We start from the raw sequence: 15,512 nt of genomic DNA on the forward strand, positions 1-15,512 counted from the left end.
CAAAAAACTTAATAAAACAAAAATAAAGAGGTGCACGGCAAAAAGTGTACTTAAAAAAAAAAAGAGAAAGTCCTTCTTATAATTTTAATATAAACTGCACAGGCGCTTAACAAACACAAACCGGTTTTGACAAGGTCTTCGTCAGTGTGCAATTTTTTTACAGGAAGTGATGCATTTAAATAGTCACAGCTGTGGTCAATTGATATAATAAAACAAGAACAACTTCAAAAAATGAAAGTGCACAAATAATAGACAAAATGGAAAATTATACAAAATAAATCAAAAACTCAGTATATAGTATAGGAAAATAAAGTAATAAAAAAATTAAGTAATAAAAAACTTCTTTTTTAAGCAAATAACCTCGCACGGGGGGCACGAAATAGTGATGTGTCAAAAAATATTGACATTAACAGCTGTTGCTGTAGAAAGAAAAATCCATAAATTAGTTGCACTGTTTTATAAGCCACAGAGTTCAAAGCGTAGGGAAAAAAAGTAGGGGCTTATAGTCCGGAATTTACGGTAGTTACAAAAAGTATGTAATTTTGAACAGGTGGGTTTTGATTTGAAGGTATGAAGGGAGGCAATACAATGGATGTCAGATGGTATATTAAAGCGCATTCAGAGGTAGATAAACCACGCTCAAATGCAGCTGCTGCCATCTTGTGGAATTGATTACATCAGATGGTTCCCTACAGCCACAGCTGTTAATGGTTAACACATTGAAATTTTTCTAAACATTTATTTCCTTCCTTGCCTCCACCAGTATTATCCGTAGACTACCTTGATGTTTCGGATCCTCAGAAGACCACGTTCCCTCGCTTCCAGGACATCCAGGAGGAATATCCCGAAGAGCTCGGGTCTTCAGTCCACTTCCCACAATTCAACATTCAGCCTCAGCGGCACAGAGGTAAGAATTGCCCCTCAGAACTTTCCGCCGCTCTTTTCTCCATTCTTCACCTACGTACTCTCTGTCCCACCCAGTGGAGACCACTCCAGCTCCTGCAGCTCAGACCGCCACCCCACTGGCGGAGGAGCACACGGCGTCTGACAGGAGCCGCCGCCACCTTGAGCCAGGCGCTCATCTGCCGGTCGCCGTGGTGATAGTATACAAATCTCTCGGGAAGCTGCTTCCTGAGAGATATGACCCGGACCGCAGAAGTCTAAGGTAGCTTTTTGCAAGAAATGTCTTCTGGTACAATGGAACCTCCATTTGGTTATATACAGTATATATATATATATTAGAGATGCGCGGTTTGCGGACACAACCGCGGAGTCCGCGGATTATCCACGGATCGGGCGGATGAAATTAAAAAAAAAAAGATTTTATCCGCTCGCGGGTCGGGTCGGGTGGATTAATTAGATATATATATATTTTTTTTTTTTTTGCGGGTGGCAGTTAAACCAATTCGGAAATATATATACATAGTTAAATGTTATTACCCACATACGAAAAACGAGCAGGCACCTGCTGCATATGCCACAACAGAAGAAAAAAAAAGAAAAGAGATGGACACTTTTACGGAGCGGAGAAGGGACGCCTCGCCGGGGTCCGGGACCGAGGCCCCTTCCTCCGAGAGGGCCCCACCGGGAGCCGTAGCTGAGGCGATCCGCGAGAAGGGCCCGACGCACGTCCAGGGTCACTACCGCGCCCACCGCACCGACACCCCGCCTCGTCCGCCTTCGCCGCGGCCGGCGTCACGCGCAGCAGGTAAGCAGCTTACCTGCCCGCCACCCCCGTGGCCGGGGGCTCGTAACAGGGGTCACTCCGCGCGCTCCGCCCGCGCAGCTTACCTGCCCGCCACCCCTGTTGCCGGGGGCGCGTAACAGGGGTCACTCCGCGCGCAGTACGCTCACGAAAGGGGTGGGGCTCACCCTGGTTGATATAGAGAGCAGGACGGTGGCCATGGAAGTCGTAACCCGCTAAGGAGTGTGTAACAACCCACCTGCCAAATCAACTAGCCCTGAAAATGGATGGCGCTGGAGCGTCGGGCCCATATACCTGGCCGTCGCCGGCAGCGAGACGCGCTTGGAGGTGCGCTCTGCGCGGCTCCCATATTATTGCGCACTGGTGTGCGTCTGGGTCGTGACAGCGTGGCACGCGAAAGTCTGTGCTGCGTTGGATCAGTCTCCTTTCTTTAACAGGCAAAAGCTTTATAACCTCAGTGAGGTTATAAAGCTTGCGCACCAAACACGAAGCAAGGCCATGGTGCAGGAGAACAAAGGACTTCTTTCATTTAAGGTTTGTGATAAACCATCAAACTAATTCGTTAAAAGGACTCTATAGTAATATAAAGCGAATTTTTCTGGACATTATCATGCAAGAAAAGTTTATTTTTGGGACCGCGATCACCGCGTAATGATTTTTAAAGGTTGCATGACAAACATTTAACTGTCACATGTGATCAGCCAGTGCGATTGGAAATCCATGCTCAATTATTGCCTCCGTAAATAAAACTTCGGCATTTATCACATCCAAAGAATCTGTTTGGGCGACGAAAAACGTTGAAAGTTTTCCACTTGTATCGCTAGCAACGGCATTAGACTTGTGTTTTTTTGTCCCAACGTGGTCTTTTACATCCCTAATTCCTCCGTGTCCGATCGAAAAATCTTGTCTGAACAAGGTGCAATTCGCGTAGTTTTCACCCTTTTTTTTTTTTGATTAATGAAAAACCCGGAATAGGTTGATGAAAACCGTACGAATTACGGGAAAACCGGAGTAGTTGGCAGGCTCACTAATGCCTTGCATCATCTATATTAGATCGGGCGGATGGCGGGCGGGTGCAGTTCTGATCAAACGTTACATCGGGTGGATGGCGGATGGTTGACGACTTTCTGACGCGGTTGCGGATGAAATAAATTGCCTATCCGCGCATCTCTAATATATATATATATACAGTATATATATATACACACAGTCGCGGTCAAAAGTTGACATACACTTGTAAAGAACATAATGTCATGGCTGTCTTGAGTTTCCAATCATTTCTACAACTCTTATTTTTGTATAATTATCATCTCTTAAGACTGACAGAGTTCAATATTTATCAAAATGCTTGTTTAACCTATCAAGTCATTCACAGGCTGAATCTTAGGCTCTGTAGCTTGGTTCCTATCTACCATCCCCAGCATGCCCACAACACTCGTAACTTAGATCTGATATCAGGTAAACATCGTTTACTGGCTTGTACCGCTTGAAGTGTTGTATGCAGGGGACCAAAGATTTGGAACCGGCTTAATGAGAGCCTCAAGATGCGTATCCATTCTCCAACTTCAAAAAGAAACGAAAACTTACCTATTAACCACCTATCTCTAATGCCTCATGTGGGGTAGACTACTGTTGGGTTTTGCATGGTTGAATGAATGTATGTATGTATGTGTATGCTTGCTTTAGTACTATTATCTTGTGTTTATCATATAGTGTTGTTGTTGTGCTTGCTACCATGTTTCATCATTCCATGTATATACTGTCCTCTGGACCCCCTGTCAAAAGTTTCTTCTAGCTTATTTGGGGGACCCTTTCACGTACCAACATCTTTAAATGATGATATTCACTACTATTGTAATTGTTCTATGGTATTGTGAAAAACTTGAAACTTGAACTTGAACTTGAAACTTGAACTAGGCATGGTGTTCTTGGGATTAAAGGCCTCGCCTTTTCTCCTCCAAACATATTCCTGGGTATTGTGGCCAAACAGCTAATTTTTTGTTGTATTCAACAATGCCACAAATATTCCTGGAGTGACACAGGGTAAAATTATTTTGTTTTTTTGGGCGCACCAACGACACTTGTGTGTTTTATGTGCGTGTTCAGTGTTGACATTTAAGCTTGTTGTAATGTTGTTTTGTTGTTTGGATAAAAAAGAGATTGTAGAGTCATTAACCGCTTGTTATGTTGCTTTGATGTATGTATGTATATATATATATATATATATATATATATATATATATATATATATATATATATATATATATATATATATATATATATCGTATATGTATTTATATATATATATATATATATATATATATATATATATATATATATATATACCGTATATGTATTTATATATATGTATGTATGTATATATATGTGTGTATGTATATATGTATATATGTATGTGTGTATGTATACATGTGTATATATATATATATATATATATATATATATATGTATGTGTGGGGAAAAAAATCACAAGACTACTTCATCTCTACAGGCCTGTTTCATGAGGGGGTTCCCTCAATCATCAGGAGAGAAAAAAACAGGCCTGTAGAGATGAAGTAGTCTTGTGATTTTTTTTCCCATACATACATATATTGCGCTCTACTACGGTATCGAGCACTATTTTTTGGATAACCTTATTAAGACATATATATATATATATATATGTATATATATATATATATATATATATATATATATATATATATATATATATATATATATACATATATATATAGTGTCGGCAAATTGTGCAGGTTTTTTTAAACTAAAATATGGACTTTTGCCAAGGCTAGAACCAATTATCCATGTTTACATTTATTCTTCTGGGGAAATCTGCTTCACTATACAAACATTTTGGTTGGTCACGTCGAAGAACCTCGTAGATCGAGGTTCCACTCGTCTTTTTTTTTTAACTCTACAGTGATTCCCTCCTACTTTCCACGCTTATCTGTTGTCATTTTGGGACTCATATTGAACTTGCAAAATGGACAAAACTTGTCAAAAGGTGAAAAAACACAGAAAAGGCCCACACGCTGAAGTGATTAGTAGTGTACTCCGCAGCAAGTGACCCCAAAAAAACACTGCGCCCTGCTTTTTGCCTGCAGGCGGGACACAAAATGAATGAAGCGTTCGGAGACATAGTAGGCTCTTTGTAAAGATTTGTAAATCGAAAGTTTGCAAATAGAGGGGATTGTAAATTGAGGTTCCACTGTATACGAGTAAAAGTCCCACATGTGTTTCTATTCCCAGGGTCCCCAACCGCCCTGTGATTAACACCGCCATAGTGAGCGCCACAGTGCACAGCGAGGGTCCGCCTCTTCCTGTGGTTCTGGACCCGCCCATTACATTGGAGTACTTGCTGTTGGAGACGGAGGAGAGGACGAAACCCGTCTGCGTCTTCTGGAATCACTCCCTCGCGTGAGTCGGGCGTCACAGCCACTCAGGGTTGTTGTTACGACGTCTTCTGCGTTCGCAACTGATGTGTTCGCGGGTTTGTTTAGGATCGGAGGGACCGGCGGGTGGTCCTCAAAAGGCTGCGAAGTGCTGAGCAGGAACAGCAGCCACATTAGCTGTCAGTGTAACCACATGACCAGCTTTGCCGTGCTCATGGACATGTCCAAACGAGAGGTAAGACCCGTGACATCGTTATCTGGTCTTGCATTGACCTCGTTTCTTGCTTCCTGTCAGCACGGCGATGTTCTGCCCCTGAAGATCGTCACCTACACCACAGTGTCGGTCTCCCTCTTCCTGCTCCTGCTCACCTTGGTGCTGCTGTTTCTCCTGCGGCGCCTCAGCTCCAACCTGCACGTCATCCACAGGAACCTGGTGGCGGCGCTGTTCTTTTCCGAGCTCGTCTTCCTGCTCGGCATCAATCAGACTGACAACCCGGTTCGTTATTTTTATTTATTTACAAGACGTCAGCTTACTTTATCTGTTCCAAAAGGTCCTCATAGACCATATCGTGTAAAAACAGATGCCGTTTTTACCAGTATAATTACAGCGGAAACTCGATTTATAAACATAATTGGTTCTTGAACAGGGTTGGTTAATGGAAAAGTAGCAAATGTCTCTTTAAGAAACAATGCAAATATTAATAATGGAGTCCAGCCTAGTAAAAGGTGCCTATTTAATAAACATAACACAAAAGTGCCTTTGGTGCCCTCACCAACTATCAGAAATCACAAAAATCCTTAACTTTAACAACCATATTGCTACAATGATAAACATTTTAAATAAGTAACATCCACTTATAGTAGGAGCAGACAGAGGGAGAGAAATATTGTTATATTATATTATATTATATCATATTATTCCGCTATTATTTTGGTTCATGATTACTGATAGTACTGGATCCTATTCATATCATCTCGGACAATTGTGCTATTATCAATATTTAAAATATTCCCGGTTTTCCCGAAATCCCAAAATTTCCAGGAAACTCCCATTCAAATGAATGGACGTGTGCGCCATTTTTACACCCGATTCCGACCTTTCAACCATCCACCCACACTACTCTTCCAATATATCGAATGCAAAATTTTCTTATTTTTCTTTTCCAAAATTCCCGGGTTCCCCCAGATTTTGCCAGAATTTTCTCCCCACTGACAATGAATGGGGAATATACTGACTGCATAGTCCGTTTTGAACCGTTACACCATCCACACACTCCACTCACCCTGGACATTCAAGCCAGCATGTTTCCCGGTTCCGAAATTTCCCTGATTACCTGGAATGACTACCGGTAGTAATTTTCCCCACATTCAAAATGAATGGGCAATATACAAACCTCTCCATATCCCACATTTCTCAACCGATTTGAACCGTTCCCACATCCACACACCACTCACCGTGGACATTCAAGCCAGCATGTTTCCCTGTTCCGAAATTTCCCTGATTACCCGGAATGATTAGGAATCTCCCACATTGAGAATGAATGGGCAATATACAAACCTCTCCATATCCCACATTTCTTAACCGATTCGAACCGTTCCAACATCCACGCACTCCATTCACCCTGGACATTCCAACATTTCAGGTCCACTCACGCGTATTGGTGGTTTAGTGGCTTGCGCAGATAGGGCATTCACACGCAATTCTCACCGGAAGTGCAAATTCTAGTTATACTAGTGGTGTTCCTCAAGGTTCTATTTTAGGTCATCATCATTTGGGCTATTCAACTGGAGCGCTCCTGTAAATCTGACAAATAGACCAAAGTCAAATGTATGTTAATTGGTTCTCTGGAATACACAAAATATGGCTAACAATCAAGGGAGAAGTCTGGCCCTCCAGTCTTTATTTTTCTGTAAAAGTGGCCCCCAAAACAATTGAGTTGAATATCTCTGATTTACAGTATGTGTGCACACACAGAGTTTCTGTGGGAAGACTTTGAAGTCACACACACACACGCCCATGATTGGAGACATGCTGCGACTGGTACCTGTTTCTAGACACAGACTTTATAGCGGGAGGCCCTGAGGCCAGCTTTCTAATTTAACTTGATAAATCTCTCCCATGTGTCGTTTTTTTTAACAAAAAAAAAAGTGGGACACTTTGCATGTCTTTGGGAGGCATTAGAGTAGGATTTAAACATGCTTTCTGTCTGCCCTATAGCATATAATACATCTCTGTAGCTCATAATGGCTCATTGTTCAGGTGGCGCGTCTCATCCTGGTGGTTACTACCCAACACAAAAACGGTTGTATGTTGCCCCCTATTGTGAATTGTCAACAGTCGAGTGTGTGTTTGCGTGTGTGGCCCACATGCGGGATGATTTGTAGGGCTGTCAAGTAGTTTCTCTTTCTCTTTGACACATCCGAGCCATGCTTAAAAATGCTTTTTGCAAAGTGCGTTCCTTGTTAAAAGTGAGTTCTTTCTTCTTTGCAGTTTGTTTGCACCATAATTGCCATCCTCCTGCACTACTTCTACATGTGCACCTTCGCGTGGATGTTCGTGGAGGGGTTGCACATCTACCGCATGCTGACTGAGTTACGCAACATCAACCACGGTCACATGAGGTTCTATTACGCCATGGGCTGGGGCATCCCGGCTATTATCACTGGTGAAAAAAAATAATATACCGGTATATAAATCAGCAACTGTACTTCAACTGGTTCAATTTCTTATTTTTGTACCTTTTTTTTTTGCTTGTTTCTTTAGGCTTGGCTGTCGGCCTTGACCCTCAGGGTTATGGGAACCCCGATTTCTGTTGGCTCTCCGTCCACGACACGCTAATTTGGAGTTTCGCAGGACCCATATTTGTAGTTGTCCTGGTATGTTTCACTGCAGACTACAAAGCAACAACTGTAGTAATATATTCTGATTCAATGCAAATATGTACCGGTATATTAGTGCTCTATAAATAGCAGAGGTGTTTATTTACCAGCATTGTAAGCGGGCGAGAATTATAGAGATGTGAAATGTGAAAACTCTTAATTTAACTTTAATAAGAAAATCAGACTTTGGTAATTTAAGAACAATTTTTTCTCACAACACAATACCAGCGGTTGTATAGCTGTCATTATATCGCCAGATGGTGGCCAACGAAAGTAACTCAACATATAATTGTACTTGCATGTATTTACTTATATGACTCAATCCAAACAACCTTCCCTAGTCATGGTGCAGGAAAAACCAGCACAACAAATATGGTCACACATAACACCAACCTGCTCATTGAACTTTGTGGATATTATAAAAAAAACATCCAATCAACAGAAAGAAAAATCTAAATTACACCCATATAAATCCATTACAAGGGATGATGGGAAAAATGCAAAACATTCTCCCCACACTTATCCATGTTTGGCGCATTTTAGCTGCTTGATATTTCTGATTGATTACAAAAACTTTAAGGAGGTTGTCATGGAAGTAAGCAAGGTTTCACATACTCTTAATAACCAATTATATTAATTATATATCCATTATATTATTATAACACTATGTACTCATATATATGTATAGGCTTTATTTATATATATATATATCATGACTATTTACATTGTAGATTGTCACTGAAGGCATCAAAACTATGACACCTGTGAAGCGAAAACCCTTTCAGGTGACTACCTTTTGAAGCTCATCGAGAGAATGCCAAGAGTGTGCACAACAGTAATCAGAGCAAAGGGTGGCTATTTTGAAGACACTAGAATATAAAACATGTTTTCAGTTATTTCACCATTTTATGTTAAGTGTGTTCATTCATAATTTGGATGCCTTCAGTGACAATCTACAATGTAAATATACAATATATATATATATATATATATATATATATGTTACTTTGCATGCAGTCGGCTTTCAGCCCCCGGCCACATTTTTTAAGCCCAATGCGGCCCCCCAGTCAAAACGTTTGAACGTCCCTGATTTGCAGTAATACACTGTAAAAACAACAACTGTAGATTTTTCATTAAAAACTGGCAGCTCAGTTCACAGAATTTTTACCATAAATAAAACCGTAGTCAAGGTTTTCTTTTCAATTTACAGTAATATGCTGTAAAAAAAAAAAAACACTGTGAATTTTTGTAAAATTTGATGGTAACTCGCTTTAAAATCATAAGTAAAGCAGATATTTAAGTATTTATTTTTATTTTGACGAAAAAACATTTGGAAAATATGATATTTGTTGCAATATTGGATATTATTAAAGTTTGAAAGGTATGCAATTTTGTGCAGTACATTTATTTTTTCTGTCAAAATGGGAAAAAAACGAATACATTTAGTAAGAAATTATTAGGTACTTTATTAATGCATATTGTTTCCAGGCATTGGTGGGCCATATAAAATGATGTGGTGTTTGACACTAGAAGCATTAATTGGAGCATTCCATGCACTTCACTATACGTATCCGTGTATTCACAGGTCAACATAGTGATCTTCATTCTTGCCGCAAAGGCTTCCTGTGGTCGCAGGCAGAAGGCGGTTGAGAAGTCAGGCGCTATGTAAGTCTCAATAGATACAGTAGTGTCGTCTATATGATGCCTAATCCTTCATAATGTGGTGTACTTCCTCAGCCTGGCTCTTCGTATGGCCTTCCTCCTGCTGCTGCTCATCAGCGCCACCTGGCTGCTGGGACTGATGGCAGTCAACAGCGACGTGCTCACCTTCCACTACCTCTTTGCCGGCTTCAGCTGTCTGCAGGTAATACAGAGGTTGAACAGCAGCGCCATTCCCACACGCTGCAGTCCGTCGGGGCTCAATGTGAACGTGCGGCTTCTCTCCCCAGGGAGTCTTCATCTTCTTCTTCCACATCGTCCTCAACAAAGACGTGAGGAAATATCTCAAGAACGTCTTCACAGGAAAGAAGAACCTACCGGAGGAGACGGCCGCCACACGGGCGTCTTTGCTCACAGTGAGGGACCCACACGGTTGTTGTCGATTTACGAACTTAATCGGTTCTTCGTCATTCAAAAAGTTCGAAAAGTGGAGCAAATTCCTCAACAATGTAAATATAAATAATGGGTTCCAGCCTTGATAAAAGTCCACATTTTAGTGAAGGTGTGTACACGTTTGACACAATAACAAGTAGAGATGTCCGATAATATCGGACTGTCGATATTATCGGCCGATAAATGCTTTAAAATGCAATATCAGAAATTATCGGTATCCGTTTCAAAATTATTGGTATTGGTTTAAAAAAGTACAATTTATGACTTTTTATAATGCCGCTGTGTACACGGACGTAGGGAGAAGTACAGAGCGCCAAATAACCTTAAAGGCACTGACTTTGCGTGCCGGCCCAGTCACGTAATACCTACGGCTTTTCACACACACAAGTGAATGCAAGTCATACTTGGTCAACAGCCATACAGGTCACACTGAGGGTGGCCGTATAAAGAATTTTAACACTGTTACAAATATGCGCCACACTGTGAACCCACACCAAACAAGAATGACAAACACATTTCGGGAGAACATCCGCACCGTAACACAACATAAACTCAACAGAACAAATACCCGGAACCTCTTGCAACACTAACTCTTCCAGGACGCTACAATATACACCCCTGCTACCCCCTACCCCACCCCACCTCAACCCCGCCCCCCCCCGACCCCAACCCCGGCCACCTCAACCTCCTCATGCTCTCTCAGGGAGAGCATGTCCCAAATTCCAAGCTGCTGTTTTGAGGCATGTTAAAAAAAATAATAATTGTGACTTCAATAATAAATATGGCAGTGCCATGTTGGCATTTTTTTTCCATAACTTGAGTTGATTTATTTTGGAAAACCTTGTTACATTGTTTAATGCACCCAGCGGGGCATCACAACAAAATTAGGCATAATAATGTGTTAATTCCACGACTGTATATATCGGTATCGGTTGATATCGGAATCGGTAATTAAGAGTTGGACAATATCGGAATATCAGATATCGGAAAAAAAAGCCATTATCGGACATCTCTATTAACAAGTGTTATACGGTAGTGTATATCAAACAAATAGATCAACTTTCCCTTTATTAACAAGCTAAAACAACAACAACAACAAGATGCTATCCTCTATGCGCTGCTCTGCCAACACACACACACAGAAGTCCCCACGCCTTTGCCACCGCTAGAATCCTGAGGGGCGATGGACGGCTAAGCAGCGCTTTAGAAAGCAGCAGCCTGCCACCATAGCCCCCCTACCCCCTCCCCTCTCCCTTTGTTGCAAGTTTTGTGGATTCTGTGTAACATGTACTGTATGTATGTATGCTTTCGGCTATTCGAGTTTTTTTTTTTTTGGCTTCAGTCTGGGCTCCTCCCCAAAAGCCCAGTCTAAAACTGACCTTTTTTTTTTACCTCACACCCCCACCCCATTCACCCCTCACCCCCAGCGTTCACCTTTTTCCTACCTTTTAAGGGAGCGCCGTAATTGGCTGCACCGTCAGCATTCCTGTTCTGTCTCCCTGTTCATTGTTTGTCTAATCTAGAGCGGAATTGTGCTGTAAACCTGAATCTCCCCCACGGGGATGAATAAAGTATCTATCTTTACCATCGATCAGAAATCACAAAAATCCTCAACTTTAACAACCGTATTGCTACAATAATAAACATTAAAAAAAGTTAAATCCACTTACATTAACATGGGCAAAGGAGAAGCTGACGAGAAGGGAGCAGACAGAGGGATAGACGGAAGAAGGCTAAGGGGAGGGTGTGTATGTGTGCTCTTGGAAGCGGCGCCGCTGAATGGGAGGTCGTCTTGCTTTGGCATCTTTTTCCAGAAAGGTCCGGTCTCATCACAATTAGTTTGGTTTGGTTTATTATTTTTTCGGTCAGTGGTCAACGAAATAAACAAAAACAATTTTACATCCATAAAGTGACAATTTTACAGATCGAAAGGGTTTTGGCTGAAGTGAAACACTTATTTCGCCTAACCCAGGGGTCGGCAACCCGCGGCTCTAGAGCCGCATGCGGCTCTTTAGCGCCGCCCTAGTGGCTCTCTGGAGCTTTTTCAAAAATGTATGAAAAATGGAAAAAGATGAGGGGGAAAATAATATATTTTTTGTTTTAACATGATTTCTGTAGGAGGACAAACATGACACAAACCTTAATTGTTATAAAGCACACTGTTTATATTAAACATGCTTCACTGGTTTGAGTATTTGGCAAGCGCCGTTTTGTCCTACTAATTTTGGCGGTCCTTGAACTCACCGTAGTTTCTTTACATGTATAACTTTCTCCGACTTTCTAGGACGTGTTTTATGCCACTTCTTTTTCTGTCTCATTTTGTCCACCACACTTTTAACATTGTGCATGAATGCACAACGGTGAGTTTTGTTGATGTTATTGACTTGTGTGGAGTGCTAATCAGACATATTTGGTCACTGCATGACTGCAAGCTAATCGATGCTAACATGCTATTTAGGCTAGCTATATGTACATATTACATCATTATGCCTCATCTGTAGGTATATTTGAGGTCATTTAGTTTCCTTTAAGTCATCTCAATTCAATGTATATCTCATGACACACTATCTGTATGTAATATGGCTTTTAATTTGTTGCGGCTCCAGACAGATTTGTTTTTGTATTTTAGGTCCAATATGGCTCTTTCAACATTTTGGGTTGCCGACCCCTGGCCTAACCCTATTAACAGAGTCAAATACAAGATGTAGTTAAACCGAGTTTTGTAGACATGTTAAAAATGTTTCCTTTTCCTTTACACAACATATTACAAATACATCTTGTACACAGCATGAACAACTATACAAATATATACACAGTAAATACACAGACCAACAATTATGTAGTATATCCATTTACCCTCATACATGTTGGTTGTGCTACATAGCCTGCTTTGTCCATTCTTCCATACTTGTGGGCTTTGTACCGAGGATGTCGTTGTGGCTTGTGCAGCCCTTTGAGACACTTGTGATTTAGGGCTATATAAATAAAGATTGATTAATGTCCTCCAGAGGTGGGACCAAGTCATTGTTTTGCAAGTCACAAGTAAGTCTCAAGTCTTTGCCCTCAAGTCCGAGTCAAGTCCCGAGTCAAGACAGGCAAGCCCCGAGTCAAGTCCAAAGTCAAGACTGGAAAGTCTCAAGTCAAGTCCTAAGTCCTGCATTTTGAGTTTCGAGTCCTTTCAAGTCCTTTTAACCACAGACTAATATATTAACACAGATTGTGTATGCTTTTCAAACGCTGTATTTATTTATTAAAACAAGTGCATTTTAAATTGCAGGAAAGAAAATTGTGCTGACATTGCACTTTATAATAGCATTATTAACCAGTCATTTTAAACATTAACTCATTCCTTTACAGAACAAACACATTGAAAAATAAAGTGCAAATGTACTTATTTGTACAAAAGTGTTAACATTGAAAAAACATGACATATACATGAACATAAAAAAAAAGTTGTACTTTTTATATGTCAGGGCCCTATGCTGCATTGCATTTGCAAAAGACCAAATTAGCCAAGAGTCTGTCAGTCATTTGTGCACGATGGGGGCGTAGTATGATGCCACCATGGCTGAAAACTCGCTCCACTGGAGCACTGGAGGCAGGCACTGCCAAGACTCTCATAGCCACTCGGAACAGTGAAGGAAGAGTCTTCATGTTCAATGCCCAGAACAAAAGGGGGAGAGAGGTTTTTTGGGTTGGTGCACTACTTGTAAGTGTATCTTGTGTTTTTTATGTTGATTTAATAAAAAAATTAAAAAAATAATAAAATAAATTATTTCTTGTGCGGCCCGATACCAATCGATCCACGGACCAGTACCGGGCCGCGGCCCGGTGGTTGGGGACCACTGAGGTAAACAACCAACAGTATGTCAGAAAGCTAGCTAAAACGGTACACATATTCATAATATAGTATACATTTTAACTGACCTTTATTTTACTATTTTTGTCTTTTTTTAGGTGGCTAAAATACGCGGTGCTGCTGACCGCCGTCTAACGTTACGTGTGATATATTGACTAACGTAACCCGGCTTAAAAAAAATCACTGAACAAAAAGTATGAATAAGGTAGTGAACTGCAACAGATTCCCGTGTTTGCAATAACGTTATAACGTTAGCAGTGAGTTTACAGCCTCACTGATTTAACTACACAGCAAATAAAAGTCACGTTACTTAGCCAATAAACGTTATATTACATTCAAAACTTACCGTTCTTTGTGCAACTTCAAATGCCGGATGAAGTTGGAAGTTGTTGCCTCTCCATCAGTAATTTTCGAACCGCATGTGTTGCATACTGCAAACCGTTTTGTGTTGACCACCTCGTAATTTTTATACCCAAACGAAATTATTTTAGGTATCATTGTTTGTTCACTGGCGTGTGATTTGGACATGTCTTCTTCGTTGGTTGTCCTGCAATTTGATTGGATGAATGCTGTGTGATGAAAACAAAGTAGATCTAATTTGATTGGCTGTTGTACTGAGACCACAACAGCTGACACACGCAACGCTGATAGACAAGTACACAATGAAAAATACGGAGCGCTCCCGAATAACTTTTTCATCTTTGGGTTTTGGGGAAAGTAGCAAGTCATGTCAAGTCATGTCAATTCAAAAGGCTCAAGTCCAAGTGAAGTCACAAGTCATTGATGTTAAAGTCTAAGTCGAGTTGCAAGTCTTTTTACATTTTGTCAAGTCGAGTCTAAAGTCATCAAATTCATGACTCGAGTCTGACTCGAGTCCAAGTCATGTGACTCGAGTCCACACCTCTGATGTCCTCCTCACACATTTTTTTTAATCCACAGCGATTCCATCCCCCTTTCCACGCTGGTCTGTTGTCTATTTGGGGACTCATATTGAGTTAGCAAATTAGACAAAACTTGTCATAAGGTGATGAATATAAAAAAGCCACACACTCTGCAATTGACATGGAGGGCTCTGCCTTTCTAAAAATGCTGCGTCCTGCGAAGCACAAAATGTAATGAATGAGTCGCCCTACACTGAAACATGTTTGGCACACGGAGGCATATTTGGCTGGATCTAAAGGTTCGCAAATAGAGGCGTTTGTAAATCGAGGTTCTACTGTACTACATCTTTTTTTTTTGTTTTTCAAAGCTGACTTGACTGTGTTTTGCAGCGCTCCCTCAACTGTAACAACATGGAGGACAGCCATCTGTACCGCTCGGCCATCGGCGGGTCCACCCTCTCCCTGGAGAGCACGCTCAGGTCAGCAAAGAGTCGCAGCAGCTTCCTGGCTTACACACTCAGGTACAGCACGCGCACTGACAGCCTGGCCGCTTTTACTGTTGTCTGTGCATGTGTGTTGTCTTAACACTTAAAGGGGAACATTATCACAATTTCAGAAGGGTTAAAACCATGAAAAATCAGTTCCCAGTGGCTTATTTTATTTTT

The 15,512-nt window shown here is 41.1% G+C and overlaps 1 protein-coding gene across 4 annotated transcripts in view; it reads left to right on the forward strand.

Annotated features, from left to right (window-relative positions):
* Positions 1-15,512, forward strand: part of celsr1a (cadherin EGF LAG seven-pass G-type receptor 1a) — a 258,208-nt gene that overhangs the window by 224,420 nt on the left and 18,276 nt on the right. For 3 of the 4 annotated variants that reach the window (XM_061959763.1, XM_061959765.1, XM_072913297.1), the window contains exons 21-31: positions 764-907; positions 982-1,165; positions 4,973-5,140; positions 5,224-5,350; positions 5,411-5,611; positions 7,607-7,781; positions 7,880-7,992; positions 9,581-9,660; positions 9,733-9,859; positions 9,945-10,070; positions 15,238-15,368. In XM_061959763.1, the coding sequence (XP_061815747.1) occupies positions 764-907; positions 982-1,165; positions 4,973-5,140; positions 5,224-5,350; positions 5,411-5,611; positions 7,607-7,781; positions 7,880-7,992; positions 9,581-9,660; positions 9,733-9,859; positions 9,945-10,070; positions 15,238-15,368 (1,576 nt within the window). The remainder of the gene's footprint in view (positions 1-763; positions 908-981; positions 1,166-4,972; positions 5,141-5,223; positions 5,351-5,410; positions 5,612-7,606; positions 7,782-7,879; positions 7,993-9,580; positions 9,661-9,732; positions 9,860-9,944; positions 10,071-15,237; positions 15,369-15,512) is intronic. The other variant, XM_061959766.1, reaches the window with a different exon arrangement.

This window comes from Nerophis lumbriciformis, linkage group LG05, assembly GCF_033978685.3.
Source record: "Nerophis lumbriciformis linkage group LG05, RoL_Nlum_v2.1, whole genome shotgun sequence".
Lineage (NCBI taxonomy): Eukaryota > Metazoa > Chordata > Actinopteri > Syngnathiformes > Syngnathidae > Nerophis > Nerophis lumbriciformis.